Source organism: Geotrypetes seraphini, chromosome 1 (genome assembly GCF_902459505.1).
Source record: "Geotrypetes seraphini chromosome 1, aGeoSer1.1, whole genome shotgun sequence".
Lineage (NCBI taxonomy): Eukaryota > Metazoa > Chordata > Amphibia > Gymnophiona > Dermophiidae > Geotrypetes > Geotrypetes seraphini.
The window spans coordinates 547329489-547348332 of record NC_047084.1 but is presented as its reverse complement, the minus strand read 5'-3'; the positions used below and the strand labels follow the sequence as shown (position 1 = coordinate 547348332).

General features: G+C 43.1%; 1 protein-coding gene across 10 annotated transcripts in view; it reads left to right on the top strand.

Annotated features, from left to right (window-relative positions):
• The window catches only part of PPIP5K2 (diphosphoinositol pentakisphosphate kinase 2), a 501817-nt gene that overhangs the window by 307410 nt on the left and 175563 nt on the right, over positions 1–18844 (top strand). For all 10 annotated transcript variants that reach the window (XM_033929166.1, XM_033929168.1, XM_033929165.1 and 7 more), the window contains 2 exons: positions 9952–10066; positions 13209–13316. In XM_033929166.1, the coding sequence (XP_033785057.1) occupies positions 9952–10066; positions 13209–13316 (223 nt within the window). The remainder of the gene's footprint in view (positions 1–9951; positions 10067–13208; positions 13317–18844) is intronic.

Below are 18844 nucleotides of genomic sequence, written 5' to 3'. Positions count from 1 at the left end.
CAGTGTGCATTCAATCCACTGCCGACACTTTTTTGGCGCCTCTTTCAACAGATCAAATATCATAGCCCCACTGTCGCATGTTCACATTTATTCTGCGTACGAGTTTATCTCCTCAGTGCAGAGACCTTTTTGGTAAGTCCTTTTTACTCTCCCTTTTTACTTTCCCGAGTGCTGTGGTTTTATTCTTTGGTTTTAATAGAAGCTCATTTGAAGAATAATTTAGATCTTTCCCAGGTTTCACTTTTCATCTACCCGGTCTTTTCTGGTTTCCTTTCTATGCTTTTCATCTGGAGTCTTTTGAGTTTAGAATTACATTTTATGACATATTTTTATGGTTATAATTGTATGACATGTCTAAATCGGTCAAGTTATCCATTCTTTTTATTATTTTTTGTCCCCTCATACAGTGGCAGACCGCCCCGGGTGCCAGCCTTAGGGGGGTACATAGCCGGCTGGATCCAGAACCTTCCGAGCTGCTCTAAATGGCACCTGCATCTCAGCGCGGCTGCCGTACTTATTCCGAAGCAGAGTTGGCAGCCACACTGAAGTGCAGGAAGGTCCTGTTATGACTGCATTTGCCGCCTCTGCCTCCAGAAGACGTAAGTGGTGTCGGAAGGGGTGGACTGGCAGCTGCAGTCATTGCGGAACCTTGACACAACTCCCTGCGTCTGCAGGCCCACCCCCTCCAACATCACTTACATCTTCCAGAGGCAACAGAAGCAGTCATCATGGGACCTTGTTGGTTTGGAGGGAGAGAGGAGCACAGAAGCGTGGTAGAGGGAGAAAAAGGGGGTCATGGTGGTATGGAATGGTGGTGGAGGGAAAGAAAGGGGGCAAATGCTGATGGAATTGGTGTGCAGGGAAAGGAGAGAGAGACATAAGGGAGAAGGATACTGGATGGAATTGGGTTGGAGGGAAAGAAAGGGGGCAGATGCTGATGGAAGTGGGGGGAAGGGAGAGGAGAGAGTAAAATGCCAGACCATGGGAGGAGGGAAGGGAAGAAGATGGATGCAGAATAATAGGGGTGAAGGGAGAGATGGAAGGGGAATACAAGGAGAGAAGATGCCATAGAGAAGGGGCAGAGAGAGGGTAGACAGTGAATGAAAGGAAGAGAGTGACAAGACTATGAGGAAAGCAGAAACCAGAGAAGACAATGTAGAAAAAAATTATATTTATTTTTTTGCTTTAGGGGAGATGTATCGCTGTTTCTGTGGTGTTGTATTGTATACAGAGTCCAGCTTCTTGGTGGTTCAATTTAACCTTTGTCTACGTTTTTATATTTTATCCCCCCTTTTACAAAACTGTAGAGGGTTTTTTATAGCACTGGCCATGGTGGTAATTGCTCAGAATTCTATGAGAGTCTGAGTTGTTACCACCATGGCTAAAAACCACATTATAGTTTTGTAAAAGGGAGAGGGGTTAGTTTGTGATTACATATTCCATACTAGGCAAAGGTGTTTTCTGTGTTCTTTGTGTTCGAAAGACATAGTTTTCAGTTAGGATTGACTATGTAGGATTGATCTGTACTAGTCTGGCTTGTTTAGTTTTACAATGGGTGTATTGATGTTGTACTGCTCACTGCAGTATGTAAGATGCTGCCTTTTCCTAGGTACACTCTTGTGTGATGTGTGGATTATTACTAAAAATCATGTTTTTCATACAGATGGGGGGGGGGGGGGTGTAAAAAAATGATGGGTGTCACATATGCTAGGTACACCACTGCCTTCACAGTTTATATCTAATCCACAAGCCTACTTTTAGGACCTACAGGGTATGTATCCCTCTGATTCATGACAATTTCACTTCTCATGTTATCTTATCCATTCTTTTTATTATACAACTGCCCAGATAAGCATCAGTCTTTGACGTGATTGGACCTTGAAAACTAACGGCAACAGTGTTCTCCCCAGAAATTTTTTCCAGCCATGAAAATTATTTGCTGCATTTAGTGTGCCACAAAAAACATTTGCTCCGTTTAGTGTGCCAGAGTTAAAAAAATTTGAGAGACGCTGCTCTATACTATTTGAAAGAGGGCAAATATCTAATTGTTCATTTCTAGAATTGGATACTTCTTAAATTTAATAAAAAATTATGGAACAAGTGTAAAATCTTAAGAAAGGCTGCCATATTGAGCATTGGAAAATAACTAATAATAATTAACTAATACAAATAGTACACATTTAGGGCTCCTTTTACTAAGCTGCGCTAGCGATTTTACCACACGCTTAGCTCGCGCAGAATTGCCGCACGTGCTAGACACAAATGCCAGCATTGAGCTGGTGTTAGTTCTAGCCGTGTAGCGCGGCAATTCTGTACGCGCTAAAAACGCTATTGCATCTTAGTAAAAGGAGCCCTTAATTTTCCCTACCACCAAATTTCCCCTTCCCACCCCACCTGGCCACTTTTTCATGCCACCCGGCTGGAAAAAATTTCTGGGGAGAACACTGCTCATTTATTAAACTTATATCAGTACCAACTAACTAAAGGTTGCATTACAGGTACTATGGCAGAATCATTAACAATTGTTTTGCCAAAGCCAAACAGAGATCCCACTTTGGTTTCAAACTACAGGCCTATCTCGCTAATCAATGTTGATGGAAAACTTTTGGCTAAGACATTGGCTTTACGTTTAGCTAATGCTCTCCCTTTTATTATTGATATGCACCAAACAGGATTTGTTGCTAAGAGACATTCCTCTAATAATACCAGACTAGCTTTTCATATGTTAAATTTAACAAAAGCCATAAAAGATCCGGCCTTTTCTGTCTCTTTAGACGCGGAAAAAGCCTTTGATCGAGTTGAGTGGACTTTTATGTATCAAGCATTAGATTGGTTTGGTATAGGTTCGGGATTTATACAAATGATTCAGACGTTGTATAGCTCCCCTGCTGCAAGATTGTATATTAATAATAATAATTTATCAGAGCGTTTTAATTTGCAGAGGGAGTTAGACAAGGCTGTCCATTATCTCCTTTGCTTTTTGATATTGTATTAGAACCCTTTTATTAGCCATTCAACAAGCGAAGGGGATACAGGGTATTCCTTGTACAGATTGCAGTGTTCTCCCCAGAAATTTTTTCCAGCCGGGTAGGGTGGGACGGGGAAATTTGGTGGTGGGGAAAACTAAATGTGTACTATTTTTATTAGTTAATTATCATTAATTATTTTCCAACCTTTTTTAAGGTTCAACACTTGTGCCAGAATATTTTTATTAAATTTAAAAAGTATCCAATTCAGGATCCTGCAATCCTAACAAAAATTTTAAATAACAATTGTTATGACATAAACCAAGCACCACAAGTATTGTCGCTGTCAGGAAGAAAAGTGAAAACAATGAAAAAAAATATATGGGAAACCTAATGAAGAAAAAGAAAAAAATATTCCTCGTCATCAACAGCAGATGAATCCAGAAACTAGTAGGATTACATCCATCAAGTTTCAGCTTTGAAGGTATACCTGGGCCCTCCCAGAGTCCCTACCTCATCCTCTTCAAGTTAACACCTGGAAACCTCCCAGGTCCCTTAATCTACTAGATGTGGTGCCTTCTGGACTACAGGGGTTCCTCACAGCTCCTGGATTCTATGGTGGATTTTGAAAGATATTTCTGTGGCTTAGGCCTCAGAGGAGAAATGTTCCTGTGGCTTAGGCCTTAGTGGAGGAGAAATGTTTCTGTGTCTTTAGGCCTCAGTGGAGAAATATTCCTGTGGCTTTAGACCTCAGTGGAAGAGAAATGTTCCTGTGGTTTTAGGCTTCAGTGGGGGAGAAAGATTCCTGCGGCTTTAGGCCTCAGTTGAGCTGCGGGATGGGGGCTGTACAGTGCCATTTTGGAGAGCAACACATGGCTCTCAGGTCCCTTCCCCCCTCCCCCTTTGAAGAACCAGGCTACCTAAGTTCCATAAGCTCACTTGTTCTGTGGGGGCTACAGAAGTCACCATTCTCTTTGAGAGGTGCCAGTGGAAGGAGTTTGTTACTACTTTGTCGCGTAGGACAGCCGAGGCTGCTTCAGCCGTAGTCGCGCATGGGCAGCAACAGGCCCTGAGGGCAGTCAGCCAAAGCCCTTCCCTCCCGCCACGAAAGAGGGGGGTGTCACTGCAGTTGCTGGTGCCACCGCTGTCAGTCTTTCTCCTCTTGGAGGAGAGATACCGCCTCCGGCAGTGATTCCTTTGCCCTCACTATTCAGCAGGCCCTAGTTGAGGTTGGCCTTGGCTGGGGCGCCATTTCACTGGCAGCCTAGTGTACCTTGTTTAATCCTGGCCGGCTGACAGCTGGGGCTAGGCTAGTTGTGGGATAGCTGCAGCTCTTTCTCTCTGGATCAGTTTTTTTCTTTCCACTCCTTCTGGGTCATTCATGTGGAAGAGTGGGCTAAACGTTTGATCAGATATCTCAGTGTCTGATGTTGTTGCTGTATCTATTTGGGGGCTCTGGGAAAGTCACTTGTCACTTCGGGGCCCAGACACAGTTTTGTTGTATTGCTTCTCCTCTGGCATTCTTCTTGACTTTGGTCAACAGTTTGCCTCCTGAGGGAGCTGTATAGATTTGTGCTTCAGAGGCCTTCAGTTAGAGGAGGAGTCTTCCCTTGTCCCGTTTCCAGGCTTGATGCCCTAGACCATTGCGAGGAAAAGGTCTGGTCTGCGGTGCTGCTCATGGGTTTTGACATCAGCTAAGGACCATTGCTAGGCATGATGGTTCCATTCCACAGGAGGATATTTGGGGCCTGTCAGATATGATGGGAGGCTGCTTTGCACTCATTCTATTCGTGGGATGTAGCTGTGTTTTCCACAGCATAGTGCTCTCAGGCAAGGATAGTGCTCCTTTTCACATAGGCTAGGAAGGGTAGCCTCTGTATGATCGTGGGTAACATACTCTCTGGAATGTAGAATCTCCTTGGACACGTGCTACAGGGCAGGATTTGGGGGCGAGGGATTTCCCGTTCCCTTCTTTATTTCCCTCCCTACTTTTGGACTGCTTTGATACATCTCACTAGTCTCTGGATTCATCTGCTGTGACTAAAGGAAAGAAAATTATCAGGTAAGGACATAATTTTACCTTCAAAGCCAACTTGAATATGCAGAAGGTGTCTTCAGTTAAATATTTATTCTTCTTTTTTTCCTATAGGCCCAGTTGTCTGCAGGTTTCCCATAATCAAAGTCCTCAGGATCTGGGCCTTCCAAGGAGATCAGCATGAGATTATTTAGCGTGCTTTGATTCATGCAATTTCTCAAACATGACTTGATCCTTTTAAGGGCAGAAAACCCCCTTTCACATTCAGTTGTGCTGACGCTGCACCTTCATTGGTTTGTGGCGTCTCTTTTCTGAAATAACTGAGCAGTATTGTTTTCTGAACACTTTTATTACTCATGTTGGTAAAATGAAAAGTACCTATGAATAAGACTTTTGAGTGGTAACGTGGGAGCCTATTGGATATTCAGTGCACACTTACACTACGGCAGGGCAAGATATGAACAAAAAAAGGAATGGCAGATGTGTCACTTTAACAGGAACCAGTGAGTGCTACAAGGATTTTTATTTTTTGCTCATCTGGGCTTAACCTGCCCCAAACACTCTGTGATGAAAGAAGAGGGAAAGGCACAGCCAAGTCTGGCCCTGGACTCTTTCCCCCACCCCCCACCCCTTTCTGAAGGACCTACTGCTATTAAATATTTCTATAGCGTTCTCAGATGTACGCAGCTCTGCACAGAATCACAAAGAGGGAAAAGCACAGCCAAGTCTGGCCCTGGACTCTTTTTTTCCCCTGGACTCTTTTTTTCCCCCTTTCTAGAGGACCTACTGCTATTAAATATTTCTATAGCGCTCTCAGATGTACGCAGTGCTGCAGAGTCACAAAGAGGGAAAAGCACAGCCAAGTCTGGCCCTGGACTCTTATTTTTTTTCCCCCCCTTTCTGAAGGATCTACTGCTATTAAATATTTCTATAGCATTCTCAGATGTATGCAGCTCTGCACAGAGTCACAAAGAGGGAAAAGCACAGCCAAGTCTGGTCCTGGACTCTTTTTTTCCCCCTTTCTGGAGGACCTACTGCTATTAAATATTTCTATAGGTCTACCAGACAACCAGGCTGCACAGAGTTAAAAGTAAGAAAATAGTTTCTGCTTGAAAGAGCTTACAACTTTTTATCTCTCCAAAAATACCATGCTGAAAGCACAGAGGAAAGTTAGAACCATCAACCTAACCTGCCCAAAACTTTCTGCCTGGTCACTCAGCACAGTGGGAAACAAAAGTTCCGTCGTTGAAGGGGCGGACCTTTGGAGCGTGGGCGAAAATGTTTTAATAGGTCGATGTTAAAACACTATGCAAATTACCCTTCCCTGCTCACGGTGAAGGAGTAGGGGCGGGGAAGGGGTGATTTGCATAGCGTGCTAAGGCGTTGGACCAATCGAAATACAACCCCTTGGCACGCTATGCAAATTACCCCTCCCCGCCCGTACTCCACCATGAGCAGTGGCGTGATTCATGGAAAATCCTTTGGTCGCTAATGCTGGTTCTTCTGCTCATGCTCAGTTAAACCTGATCTGAGCATGTGCGGAAGAACAGGCATTATCCGAAGTTTGCGTGCTGAATTAAATGCTGCTGAAGTTGTGGTTCAGGTAGGAAAGGTCTGTTCACCTTCAAGTACGGGGTGCAGGCAAACCGGAAGAAGCAGGCGCTTGACAATTCATGCGCGAACCACCGCCGAGTCGCGAGTCCGATGTTGGATCCCGGAACCGGTCCGGCGCGGTCTCTGCAGCTGCAAAATGGCAGCCGGGCGCTCACTTAAAGTAGCTGGGCGATGCACCCGGCTGGAACACGCTAGGGAGAACACTGGATTGGGAATATAAAGTCTCTGCATATGCAGATGATCTACTGCTTTATTTGAGAAATCCAGAAACTACCATTCCATGCTTGCTGGAGTTGATAGAGAAATTTGGAAAATTTTCAGGGTATAAGATAAACTGGAGCAAGTCAGAAATTCTTCCACTTAATGTGCATTGTACTAAAGGATTATTTGAATCATTCTCATTTGTATGGAAGGAAGATGGATTAAAGTATTTAGGTATTAGGATAAAAAATACACTGGATGACACAATGAAAGAGAATGAAAAATTTGTATTAAAAAAAGTAACAGAAATGTGTGAGCAATGGAATCCTTTACATCTTTCTTGGTGGGGGAAAGTCCAAACTATTAAAATGATGATATTGCCTGTGGTTTGTTATCAAATGAGTATGATACCAGTTTTTTTTCATGGGTCCTTTTATAAAAAGATAAATGGTATTCTTACAAAATTTGTTTGGCTGGGTAAAATGCCTAAAATTGCCTATGTTTTACGCCAGGGTATATATTGGGTCCTCCCAGAGCTCATGGAAAATACCCCAGATTGGTTGTATTCGGAATGGCGACTCATGTTTCCTTTACATTTATCTCATGTTCTCAGTGTAAAGATGCCTAGAATATATAAAGAGAACAGAATATTGATGAATACATGGAAAACATTGCGTTATGTCAGTAATTTAACACCTAACCCAATACACAAATCAATAAATCAATCTATATGGCTAAACTCCAAGATTCAAATTGGCGGATTTAAAATCGTATGGAAGCATTGGATTATTGCTGGTATACAGATTTTAGATGATGTTATTTCAAATGGTAAACTGCTTGATTTTTCACAGTTGCAACATAAATATGGTCTTAATAAATTACAAAGCTTTAGATGGTTGCAACTGAAGCAGGCTATTCAGGAGGGGTTCCCTGAACGGAAAAATCTTAATAATCAGTATAGTCTGGAATTCTTATGCTTTCAGGCAGATTTCTTGGGACACCAAGCCGAACAGTGGTATAAATTGATATCTGGATTTATGAATAAGAAACCAAAGACTGGTCTTAGAGACATTTGGAACATTGAGATTAAGCATCAAATTTCTGCGTCTCAATGGCCACGAATTTGGTCTTGGAGAATGAGATGTACAGAGTCCGCATCTATGAGACAAACTTGTTTTTTTTTTGTTACATAGAGCTTTTTGGATTACATAAATTAGATTACATAAATTACATAAGTTACATAAGTTAGATAGCTCTAAGTCTAATAAATGCTGGCATGGTAATCTGGAAGCAGGGACTCTGGACCATTTAATATTCTATTATCCCTGTATCATGGCCTTTTGGAAATCATATGATACAAGTCTGTTCGGGGTGTAAATGAGAGCAAAAAGTCAAATTTCATCAAGTAATAATAAACTTTTTTTGATTATGATAGGAGTCGCCATGCAACATATCACCAGTAATTGGAAAAATTACAGTAGACTTAACTATACATTCTGGTGGAATTCGTTGTGCCACATTTACAAAATGGAAAGAACAATTGCTATACAAAAATGGAATTATAATAATTTTAAAAAGATTTTGGGGCCATTGACAAATTATTGCAATGATTAGACACCATTTTCCACTGAAACTACATTTATACATAGGGGGGAGGGGGATGGTATAAAGTTCTATTAAAGGTTTAATCAATAGATAAGAATATAATATTTATATGATATTTTTGATTAAAATATTTGTGGGAAGGGTGGGTGGAAAGGGTATAAATTTATGTATTTAAGATGATATTAGAAAGAAATTCAAGTGATGTATACAAGTTTTAATTGATATAATATTGTGTACTTGATGTAAGATTGAAAAATGAATAAAGAATTTGGAAAAAAAATAATAATAATTTATTTTTATATACCACTATACCAAAAAGATTCAAAGCGGTTCATAACATGGTAAATACATACAATCAAAATAGAGATAACCTAAAACAATCAGTTAAAATTGGAATACATCAGTTAAAAAAACAGTAAAACTGAAGTACATCATTTAAGGAATAAAATGAGTTAAAAGTTGTGGTTCTAGGATGTAGACATGTCAAACAGATGGGGCATATTTCTTCTTTGTCCCGCTGTCACCTCACGGCTTCTTGTCAGGAGCTGTTATCTACTGCATTTACATTTGGCTCAAAACTGACTGTTCCCCTGACATTTCACCATAGGCATTTAAAGGATGAGTCCTCCCTGCTTGATCATGTCCGATTACGAGATGCTTGGGCTCGTGATCTCAATGTAGAGTTATCTGAGGCTGTGATTTTGAAAGCGATTAAAAAAACTGCCTGCTTTTGGTAAATATACTATATTTTGGGAACAGCATTATAAATTGGTTCTTCACTTGTACATTTCTCCTAAGCAAGCCCACTTAGCTGGGCTTAGACCTTCTGCAGCTTGTCCCCGGTGCAGTGCTCCTGATGTGGACTTGGGACATATGTTCTATGCTTACCCCTCTGTTCAATCCGTATGGGAATCTATTTTTCTTTTTGTGGATCGCACTTGGAACATTTCCATACAGCGTTCTCCTTTAGTGTTCAGTGCATCCCCTCATTTTCGCCCACGACAACCTGGAGCGGCAGCTTTTCTTCGATGGACTGTATTGGCAGCTCTAAAGTGTATCCTGATTAAGTGGCTGGATGGGAGGCTCCGGACTACTCTCTCTGGCATTGTCATCTGCTCACGCTTCTGATGTGGGAGCACAGAGAAGTGCAGGATATTTCCTCCTCGCTTGGACGAGCCTTCCAACGCATCTGGGAACCATTTTGAATCATGATGACTCCGGAAGCTCGTAGTCACTTATTGAACTATTAACTTTGTTGCTATGATCTTGTTACTTGGCTCTCTGTACCTGGCTACCTATTTGTTGCCCTTTCTAGGGGGAGGGAGCGGTTTCTATTTCTTGAAACTTTGAGCTGATTTTGCTGTAACTCTGTGTGTTCTTGTTGGGCTCAATAAAATATATTTGACAATAATACATAATGCTTCTTACAGAAATCATTGTTAAATCAATTTTATTATGATCACAATTGCCTTTTGAATGGTGAAAGTAATTTACTAAAGCTCTACTTTTCTAAACCTTTTCTGTCTGCAGGTATTCCAGAGGTGTTACATCTCCAGAACGACATGTCCGCACTAGGCTATACTTCACAAGTGAGAGTCATGTACATTCCCTTCTATCAATCCTTCGTTATGGTCCATTATGTGATGTGAGTAGAATATTCAGTTGTAAAACACGTTTGCTCTCCTATATATAATTATGAGGTTTGGGGGGGGGGGTTGGAAGCAGAAATATATTTAACAACACAGTAATGATGCAGTGTCAGAATCATTATAAAGTGTATTATCATATTTAAAAATTTCTATTTTAGCAGTTGCAAATGTAATACGATTATTTAACATAGACAGATCCCATTTTATTTTCTGTGTGAAGCTGCTTATGCACAGTTATGTCTTACTCTGCCTTCATGAGTTTAATTTAGATAGGGTGCTGAGAAAGTTAGGCCTGTATCTTCCTATGAAGGGGAAGGGAGAGAGTAATCCTTCTTCTCATTCTGCACACTGAAATATTTCATACAGTGCAAAACCTGGAGAAGAGCTAGTCTCACAGTTTTAGGGGTGAGACATTGTTATAGCTATGTCTGTTGGCATATATAGTTTAGCCCTCCTTAAGTCTAATAAATATCCTAAGCTGTGAAATCTAAAAAGCAAGTAATAAGTACAGTAAAACCTTGGATTGCAAGTAACCTGGAGGATTTGTGTGATTGTGAGATGGGTATAACTGTAGTGGTGGTTGTCAGTAGGTTGGACGAATGTTGGGGGAGGGGGAGGTAGTTATAGTGTTGCGAGTGTGGGTATGAGGGGGTTAGTGCTTGTTTGTGGGGACAGTAAGGCCCTGATTCTCCAAAAGTGCGTCCCGATTTTAGGCAGCTGTAGGCGACCTACAGCTGTCTAATCAGCCAATCGGGATGCACGTTTTTTTTAAAAAAATGCTCCCCAGGCAGGCCGCCTATATTGAAGGCGAGGCCCGTAAGACACCTAGGCCCTGATTCTGTATAGGACGCCCGGGAGAGGTCATTGGTCAGGGGCCACGGCCTGCTATACTTATAGCGGCAGAGAGATCCCTTGCCGCGATAAGTATAGCGGCCGCATCTACTTACAATGTAGACCAGCATTTTGCTGGCCTACATTTTTAAGCTTCTCATCTACTAGGGAGACGCGTAGGGCCGCCTAGGTTCAGCCTAAGGCCCGCCTAAGGCCCTTAGACGAGCTTAGGCATCTTGCGGGTCTCCCTAGGCTCCCGGAGGCGCCTTCAGGCCTGCCTGGGGAGCATTTTTTTTTTTTTAAAACGTGCATCCCGATTGGCTGATTAGACAGCTGTAGGACGTCTACAGCTGCCTAAAATCGGGACGCACTTTTGGAGAATCAGGGCCTAAGTGTATTTCTGGGGTGGGGGTTGGGGGAGTGTATGACTATGTATGAGGATGCTTGGGCTTTGTAGTATGCTTCAATGAGGAATGGTGAGTTGTAGCGATGTGTGCTTGGAAGTGCTGGTTGGCAAGCATTTGGGGGTAGGGATACAGTAGGAGTGATATTTTTTATGATGGTATGGGCACTGGGAGACGATGCCTTCCTTCCAGGTTGGTGGGAGATGGTTGGATTCCCACTATTCAGTATGGGAGGGAGGGGGAGGAAGAGGGTGGGGTTTGGGTTTTTGGGAACTGATTGTGCTTCCTCTTGATTTCTCTATTTGGGGATGGCAGGGAACGAGCTGAAAATTGTGTCCTATAATGTTTGTGGGCTTAATTCTCCAAATAAGCATTCTGCTCTCTATCGGGGAACTGGGATGTCTGCATAGTTGGGAAGGCTTAATGAGGGATTCCAGTTTCCCAGTCTCTTATTGGGCCTCAAGAGTTGGTTCTTCCAAGAAATGGGAGTGGGCATTCTTTTTGTCAGGGAATTGTAGGTGGAGGTGAAGAGAGTGGTGTGGGACCCACAGGGGAGATATCTTATTTTAGTGGTCCATATTAATGTCACTCTGTATTCTTTGATTAATGTGTAAGTTCCGATTTCTCCAATAGTTGCTACCTATTATTCTCCATCATAGTGAGGGATCTCTAATAGTAGGGGGGGAGATTTTAATTTGACCATGATCCCTTCTTTGGACAATTCGGGGAGGGATGGAGTTATGGGCATAGGAACAGGAAAATTTTTCAGGCCTTCATGCATACTCTACAGGTTGAAGATGGGTGGAGGTAGCTACATCCTCAGGTTTGGGACTACACTATTTTTCCACTGTTCATGGGTCATATTCTCGTATTGATTATTTGTTGATTGTAGTATGTTACAGAGGGTTGTTGAGGCTCGTATTGCATCGACTACCTGGATTGATCATGCCCCCATGTGACTTCAGCAAGAGAGCCTTGGTCTTCTAACTTGAGCAGATTAAAACCTTAAAAGTCCTTTCAACATTTTGTTACTTTACATCCCTAGAACCATTTTGAATGATATTTTACCAGGAAAAAGGTATAGAAAACTCAAATAAATAAAATAGACTCCAATAGGAGCAAGGCTGTTGTCGACAAATATTCTCTATCCAGTTGACTAGTAGGCTGCATTTCATTTACTTATATCCAGGCAAATTTGACCCTTGAAGGTCATATCACATAGTTTTTAGAGATACGGCAGCACTGGTAGCTCACTTGGTCAGCATCCATGGAGGAAATTTTCAAGGCTGCAATATAGACATCTGTTCATTCATTTACATCCCACTACTGTTTAGAGAAGGGCTCCCAAATTGACAGTACTTTTGGTCAGATATATTTCCATAATCTCTTTAGGGATTAGAATCCAACTCCCACCCTCCCTAGGCTCATTTCCTCTCTTCTCCAGGCTGCCTTCCAAAGACAACTCAAAAGAGTAAAAATATGGAAAAAGTCCTGTTAATGTCCTCCCTCTTTTTTTTTTTTTTTGTAAAAGGTAGCCTGTAGTAAGGAGGCCAGTTCTATGAGGACTTGTTCTCATGTTTGTCTTCAGAGAAATCCAAGTTTTTACTTATTGGAGGGTGTTCTCTGGTAGCAGTTCACATGCCTACTCCCCTCCCCAAGAAGTTATATTCTATTAGTTAATAAATAATAGACTGAGGCTGTCCTGCATGATAGCGACAGGTGGGAAATGGTGCACATATGTGGAGAGATAACACTTCTAGTAACACTAAGCTGTACTGGCTTCCTGTCTGGACTCTACCAGTGATACTACCTATGTTATGAGGACTTGAATCTTGTTGTTTATGGAGAGTAAAGAAAGGAAATTCTGTGATGTTTGTGTTATAATGATGGTTTTATTTTGAAGGAAACAAAAGATGAACAGTGGAAACGAGCCATGAATTATCTAAACTCTGTCAGTGAACTGAACTACATGACACAGATAGTAATCATGCTGTATGAAGACCCAAACAAGGTAATCAAGTGAATGAATAAAACAAACCAAAGAATCATGTAGTTAAGATTAAATGTCCTAAAGTGTTGAGATTGTAAATGTTACTTTAATTTTAATATTTTGTTATTTTTTTTTTTTTTTAGTTCAATGATCTTTAATTGAAAACGTATAAGAGTTACAATAATTATTTTAAAAGAATAAGTTTGAAATCAGAAATGAGATACTATACTCTGCAGATTGAGTCCAATGTGTCTTCAAGGATAATAATCCAAAAGATTGCATATAGCTATATAAAAATGGTCTGATTATACTCCCCTTGTGAACACCGCTAAATATGCATGCTTGCACTAGATCATTGATGGTGAATCTTTTAGAAACCGAGTGCCCAAATGCAACCCAAAACCCACTTATTTATCGCAAAGTGCCAACAAGGCAATTTAACCTGAATACTGAGGTTTTAGTTTAGAAAAAATAGCTAATACATTAAGATCTTTTTTCTTAAAAGAAAAATACAATAACAGAGCTTTCAATGATACAAACACAAATTTTTTTTAAAATGAAGCGCCCAATACACATCTATCTCTATACCAAAAATAGCTAACACTATTAGTTAACACTAAAGAAATGGATATTCCCTAAATCAACAATCTGCTCCCCTCTACTATGCCACACTGTGAGCTATGCTTCCCTCCAGCCTAGCTCCTCTCCTCTCCACCCCACCACAGGAATCACCTTTGCCACAGACTCAACAGGCTGCCTGCCGTCTGTGCCGTACCCTCAAGCTGCTTGTGAGCTGTCCGTCTTACCCGAGACGGGAGGGAGGATTGCTACCATTGGGCTCCTGGGCAGAGGGGCGGGTGATGTGGGAAATGTCCTCAGGCACGTGGAGAGAGGGAGGGGAGCAACCTAGCCCTGCATCCCTCTGGTTTTCTAGTAACGAACTCTGTGCTGGGGCGACGGCGCGCTTGCCCACAGAGAGGGCTCTGAGTGCACGCTCTGGTACACGTACCATAGGTTCACCACCACTGCACTAGATCAATGCTGCTCAATCCTCTACTGGAAGCCAGTCAGGTTTTCAGAATTACCTCACTGAATATGCATGGGATAGATTTGTATACAATGGATCTCCAGTATATGCAAATGGATCTCATGAATATTAATTGATGTAATCCTGAAAACCTGACTGGGTAGGTGTGTCTCCAGGAGAGGTTGAGAAGTACCACATTAGATGTAATTCACTGTGAACTACTACTGAAAAGGTGTGAGCTAAATCTATAAATAAATGGCAATGTGCATACTTTTAAACATTTTATATATAAGATTATATTTTACAATTCCAAGAAACTTTGTCACAAGTCAGAGAAAAAAATGAGTTCAGGAAATAGACAATTTAACAACTAAATATACATATAAGGAAAAATAAAAATTCAAGTCATCTCATTTTCCAGAGTCCACCACCATATAAGGGGAAGGGGACAAGGCAAAATAACAGGAATTTTTTTTTTTCTTTAAAGGAAACTACAGAGAGAGAACTCCAAAGAATTAATGATAATTAATGAGTAGAAGTAGACACTCCCTGAGCAGGATGGGAAATAGCAGGTGATTTAGAGTTCAATAAATTAGCCAAATGTTCTAGATCGAATAAAACATATTTCACGGAATTAAATTTCATAACACGTTTACACAGATAATTCAACCAAAACAGAACCACCCTGTTGTTAAACATGAAGTCTCAAAATCAAAAATTGTTGGTGGTGCTGTTCTGTCACCCTTGCAACATCAGGAAAAGCCCTAACTTTACATCCATATTAATAAAACCCTTATCGTGCATGCGCACTTCAAACTCCGTGCCTCCATGCTGTCGTGCCTCTGCATGCTCAATACACCGCCAAGTGGCGGCAGTTGGCCACTGGGGTTGATGAGGTACGGGCTGTAGGGGGCGTACAGAGCAGGTGAGGGAGTTTCTGCTTCTCTGGTATGGCTTCCTTGTTATAGCGGATGTGGCATATTCTCAGTGTGGTGGACTTTGTAAAGGGGAAAAAAGTGTCCCCATTCTTAGTCACAGTGATGTCCCCAAGGCCTGTGGTGGCAGTTGCTGTAGCAGTAGCACTCACCGGGGTTCAGCGCGGGAGACATGGAAAATGAGGCGAAGATAGGTAAAAAGGTAAGACTGAGAGAGTGCGGGATGGGAATTTACCCTTACCTAGAAGAAGAGGGGCGTGACTCAAGTGTGGCAGGAAGAAGGGAACCGATTGCCCAAAGAAAGAAAAAAGTTTTCTTCAAGCTAGGAAAACCTGTTCCTACTGGGTTTTCCTGTGTACAGCTTCACTCAGTTTTCAGTATGAAGTGGGTTCATGTCGTGGTGATTGAAAGAGAGAGCCCGGTAGTACAAAAGTGAGGTGTCTAGCAAAGCAACATTCGGTAAAGCTTCAAGGGCTGAGTTTGTGGAGGGTCTGTCAGGGTGAAGGGCTGGGGAGGGGCGACAGATGGATGTTAGACCCATAAGTGTGGAGGGGGAGGGTTGAGAAGTGAGGGAGATAAAGTGACCTAGACCAGAAATGAGGGTGGGAAGGGAGGAAAAGATACTGGACCTACAAATGGGGGGATGTTAGGGAGAGGAAGAGAAATAGATTGAGGTGGGAAGGGAGACAAAACTATTTTTAAAGTAACTCTCAAGCAACCAAAAACAGGTAGGAGGTAGGTGGGGGAGTCAGGAGCTGGAGAGAGTGGTCTGAGGATACAATTGGGGGGTGGGGTTTGAATTGGTGTAGGCTCTGGTGTTGGGGTGCGGTTGGGTGAAGAGAGTTAAAGTGGCACTTCCTTAGCAAAGCAGCAGATGAATCCAGAGACCAATGGGATAGCTCACATCTACCAGCAGGTGGAGATAGAGAAACTGATTAACAGGTGTACTTATTTGCTGGCACTCCTCCTGTCTCATCAGTATTCTCTATCTCCCAGCAGGTTGAAGTCGCTATTCAACTAGCTCCTGGATTCTGGCTGTGACTGGAACTTTATTACCTCCTGTTGAGGTTTTCTCTTCAGTGAGACTGCCATTCTGTTTCTCCTGTTGAGATTTTTTCTCTTCAGTGAGACAGGGGTGTCCGGCTAAACGGGGCCGGCTTTAGAGGTTACACTTGGGCCCCCCCTTGTCCCTGCCTCACCCTCCCTCCGATGATAGAGGGTCTGCCTTTGTCCCTAATTTTTCTTCTTTCCCTTAAAAACAAAAAAAAACAAAAAGGGACTTTCAGATAATGTTTTGCCCTGCTAGTACTAAGCATTTGCCAGCACTACTAACAAGGTGGTGAGTATATGTTTATTTCACTTTGTATTGGAACTGCGGGGCTGTTTTGTGCCGGTATGAACACTGGTGGTTCCCCGTAGAGTATTTCTGCCCTACTAGTGCTGAGCAACTGGCTCCTTACAAGGTTGTGAGTATATGTTTAACTCTTCTTGTATTTGACCTGCGGGTGCTGTTGTGTGCTGGGGTGAGCTCGGTTGTTTCACTGTTAAGTGATTCTTCTGGCTAGTACTTTTCTTTTGTTAGCTGCTGTTTTCTTGTGGGGAAACGTTTGGTTTTCTCCGGAGTGGCTTCGGTGCAGGGCTATGCTTGGTTAAGGGAGCCGGGGCCTTCCCACGTGGTAGAAGCACACGCTTCTTTCTTTCCCTGGCAATAAGAGCTGCAGTGGTTGTGAGTCTCTAGGGCTGTTCCTCCTCAGCGTTACAAGCAGCCAGTGGGGGGAGGGGGGGGACCATATTTGAGCGGCTCCCGGTGTTGTCTTGGAGAGACGCATATTTGCACGGCTCCCAGTGTGGCCACGGGGAGGTGAGATCGGCTCCGGGTGTGTTCTTCGGTCACTGTCCGGGAGCCGGGTCTTTCCGGAGTGCGAACGGCGAACGCTTGTTCTCCAATGCTGTTGAGTTCATGCGCCGGCCTTTGTTTCTTTTCCTCCCCGCGGTGTATTTTCAGATTTTTCAGCCATGGCGGGGCTCCGGGTCTGTGTTGCAGAGCGGTTCTGGGAGCTGACAGATTTTGGCGCGTAGCTTCCCGCGCTTGGGTCTCCTCTGAAAGCGGCGATGCCACTGTGTGTTCGGGGAGCGTTTTTATACTGCTGACTTTTCAGCATGTTCCTGGGCTTATCCGGTTCGGGGTCCGGTCCATTGAGGCTGTTAGGGCAGCTTTGACCCTTGGGTTTCGGTACAGGTTCTGGGAGCCAGGTTACTGACGCCTCTGGGAACTTCGGATTGCTTTCCCGTTATACTGCTCCAGCAGTCGCTTTTATTCCGGTGGTTCCCGGTATCTCGGAGCTCCCGTTCTTTGGTATGGTTCTCAAGTATTGCTCAGTGTGATTTTTTCTTTTCATGTGCATGCCTCAGTCTTTGCTGGACTGGCTTCTGGTCCCCAGACATTCCGACCTGGCGAGTTTGGGGGGGCTCAGTGTCCGCCATCCTCAGATCCACCAGTCTGGTCTTGAGAGGCGACTCGATACTTGTTTAGTATTCTGCTCTGGAGCATGGTCAGGCTACCTTTCTGGGGCTTCGGCCATTCTTCCGGTATTCCGCTGAAGCTCCTTTTAGTCAGTATTGTGATGGTGATTTTTCTCAACAGCCTGGGCTGTAGGTGAGATACTCCATAGCGGGTTACGTCAGGGTCCTACTTCCTGGGTGGACCCTCATCTGATTCTTCAGTTGGCAGCTCATTTTCCGGGTCAGGAAATGGGTTTCTTTAGACTTCTCTCCGTGTAATCTGAGCATGGCTCATGTTTTGTATGTGATGGTGTACTGCACTGTGTACGCTCTAGCAAGTGTACAGGTTAGTCATAGTGAGATCTTCTCCATTCTGGATATTGTGAGTTTTAACTCAGGCGTTCCGGCTATTTGTATAGAAGTGAGTTCTCCTTGACCTAGACCTCATAGCCTCGTCTCTCAATTCTAAGCTTCCTAGCTTCTTCACCAGGCCCAGGGAGTGAGAGTTAGAGGGGGTGGCTGCATGGCTCCTTTCTCGCCTCTGCCTCCTCTTTTTCAGTGTTTTCCGCTGGCTGATGATGGCTTGGTTTCGCCATTTCGAGCTCGCTTTCTGGGCACAGTATTTGTAGACTCTCTGGATTGGCGGCGCCATTGTTACAATGCGGATTTGATGAGTCTTTCGACAGCTGTCCTAGGAAGTTTCCTGGCGACTCCGGCTTTGCCCGCCTAGGGTCCGATCCACTTGGATATTTGTACTACTTTAGTATTACAACCTAGTTTTTTGGTTAAGCTTGGCTGACGTGTACGGGTTATGCGAAGATGGTTGTTTCTTCTCTTATCCAGGTGCTACGGACATCTCCTGTGGCTTCTGCTTCCTGTTGGAGGGTTTTTTCCTTTCTTGGGCGCTTCTTCACGTTTGAACCACTCCAGAGTTCCTTTTTTGCCACAAGTGTATTGCCAAGGGCTTAGCGTTCAATTCCCTTCCGCTTCTGGAGCCTTTCTGGGCTTGTTACAAGGACTGGGTAGATTGCTCTTCGTTTCCTTCTCAGCTTTATATAGTTCAGTCCCTAAACAGAGTGCGGTAT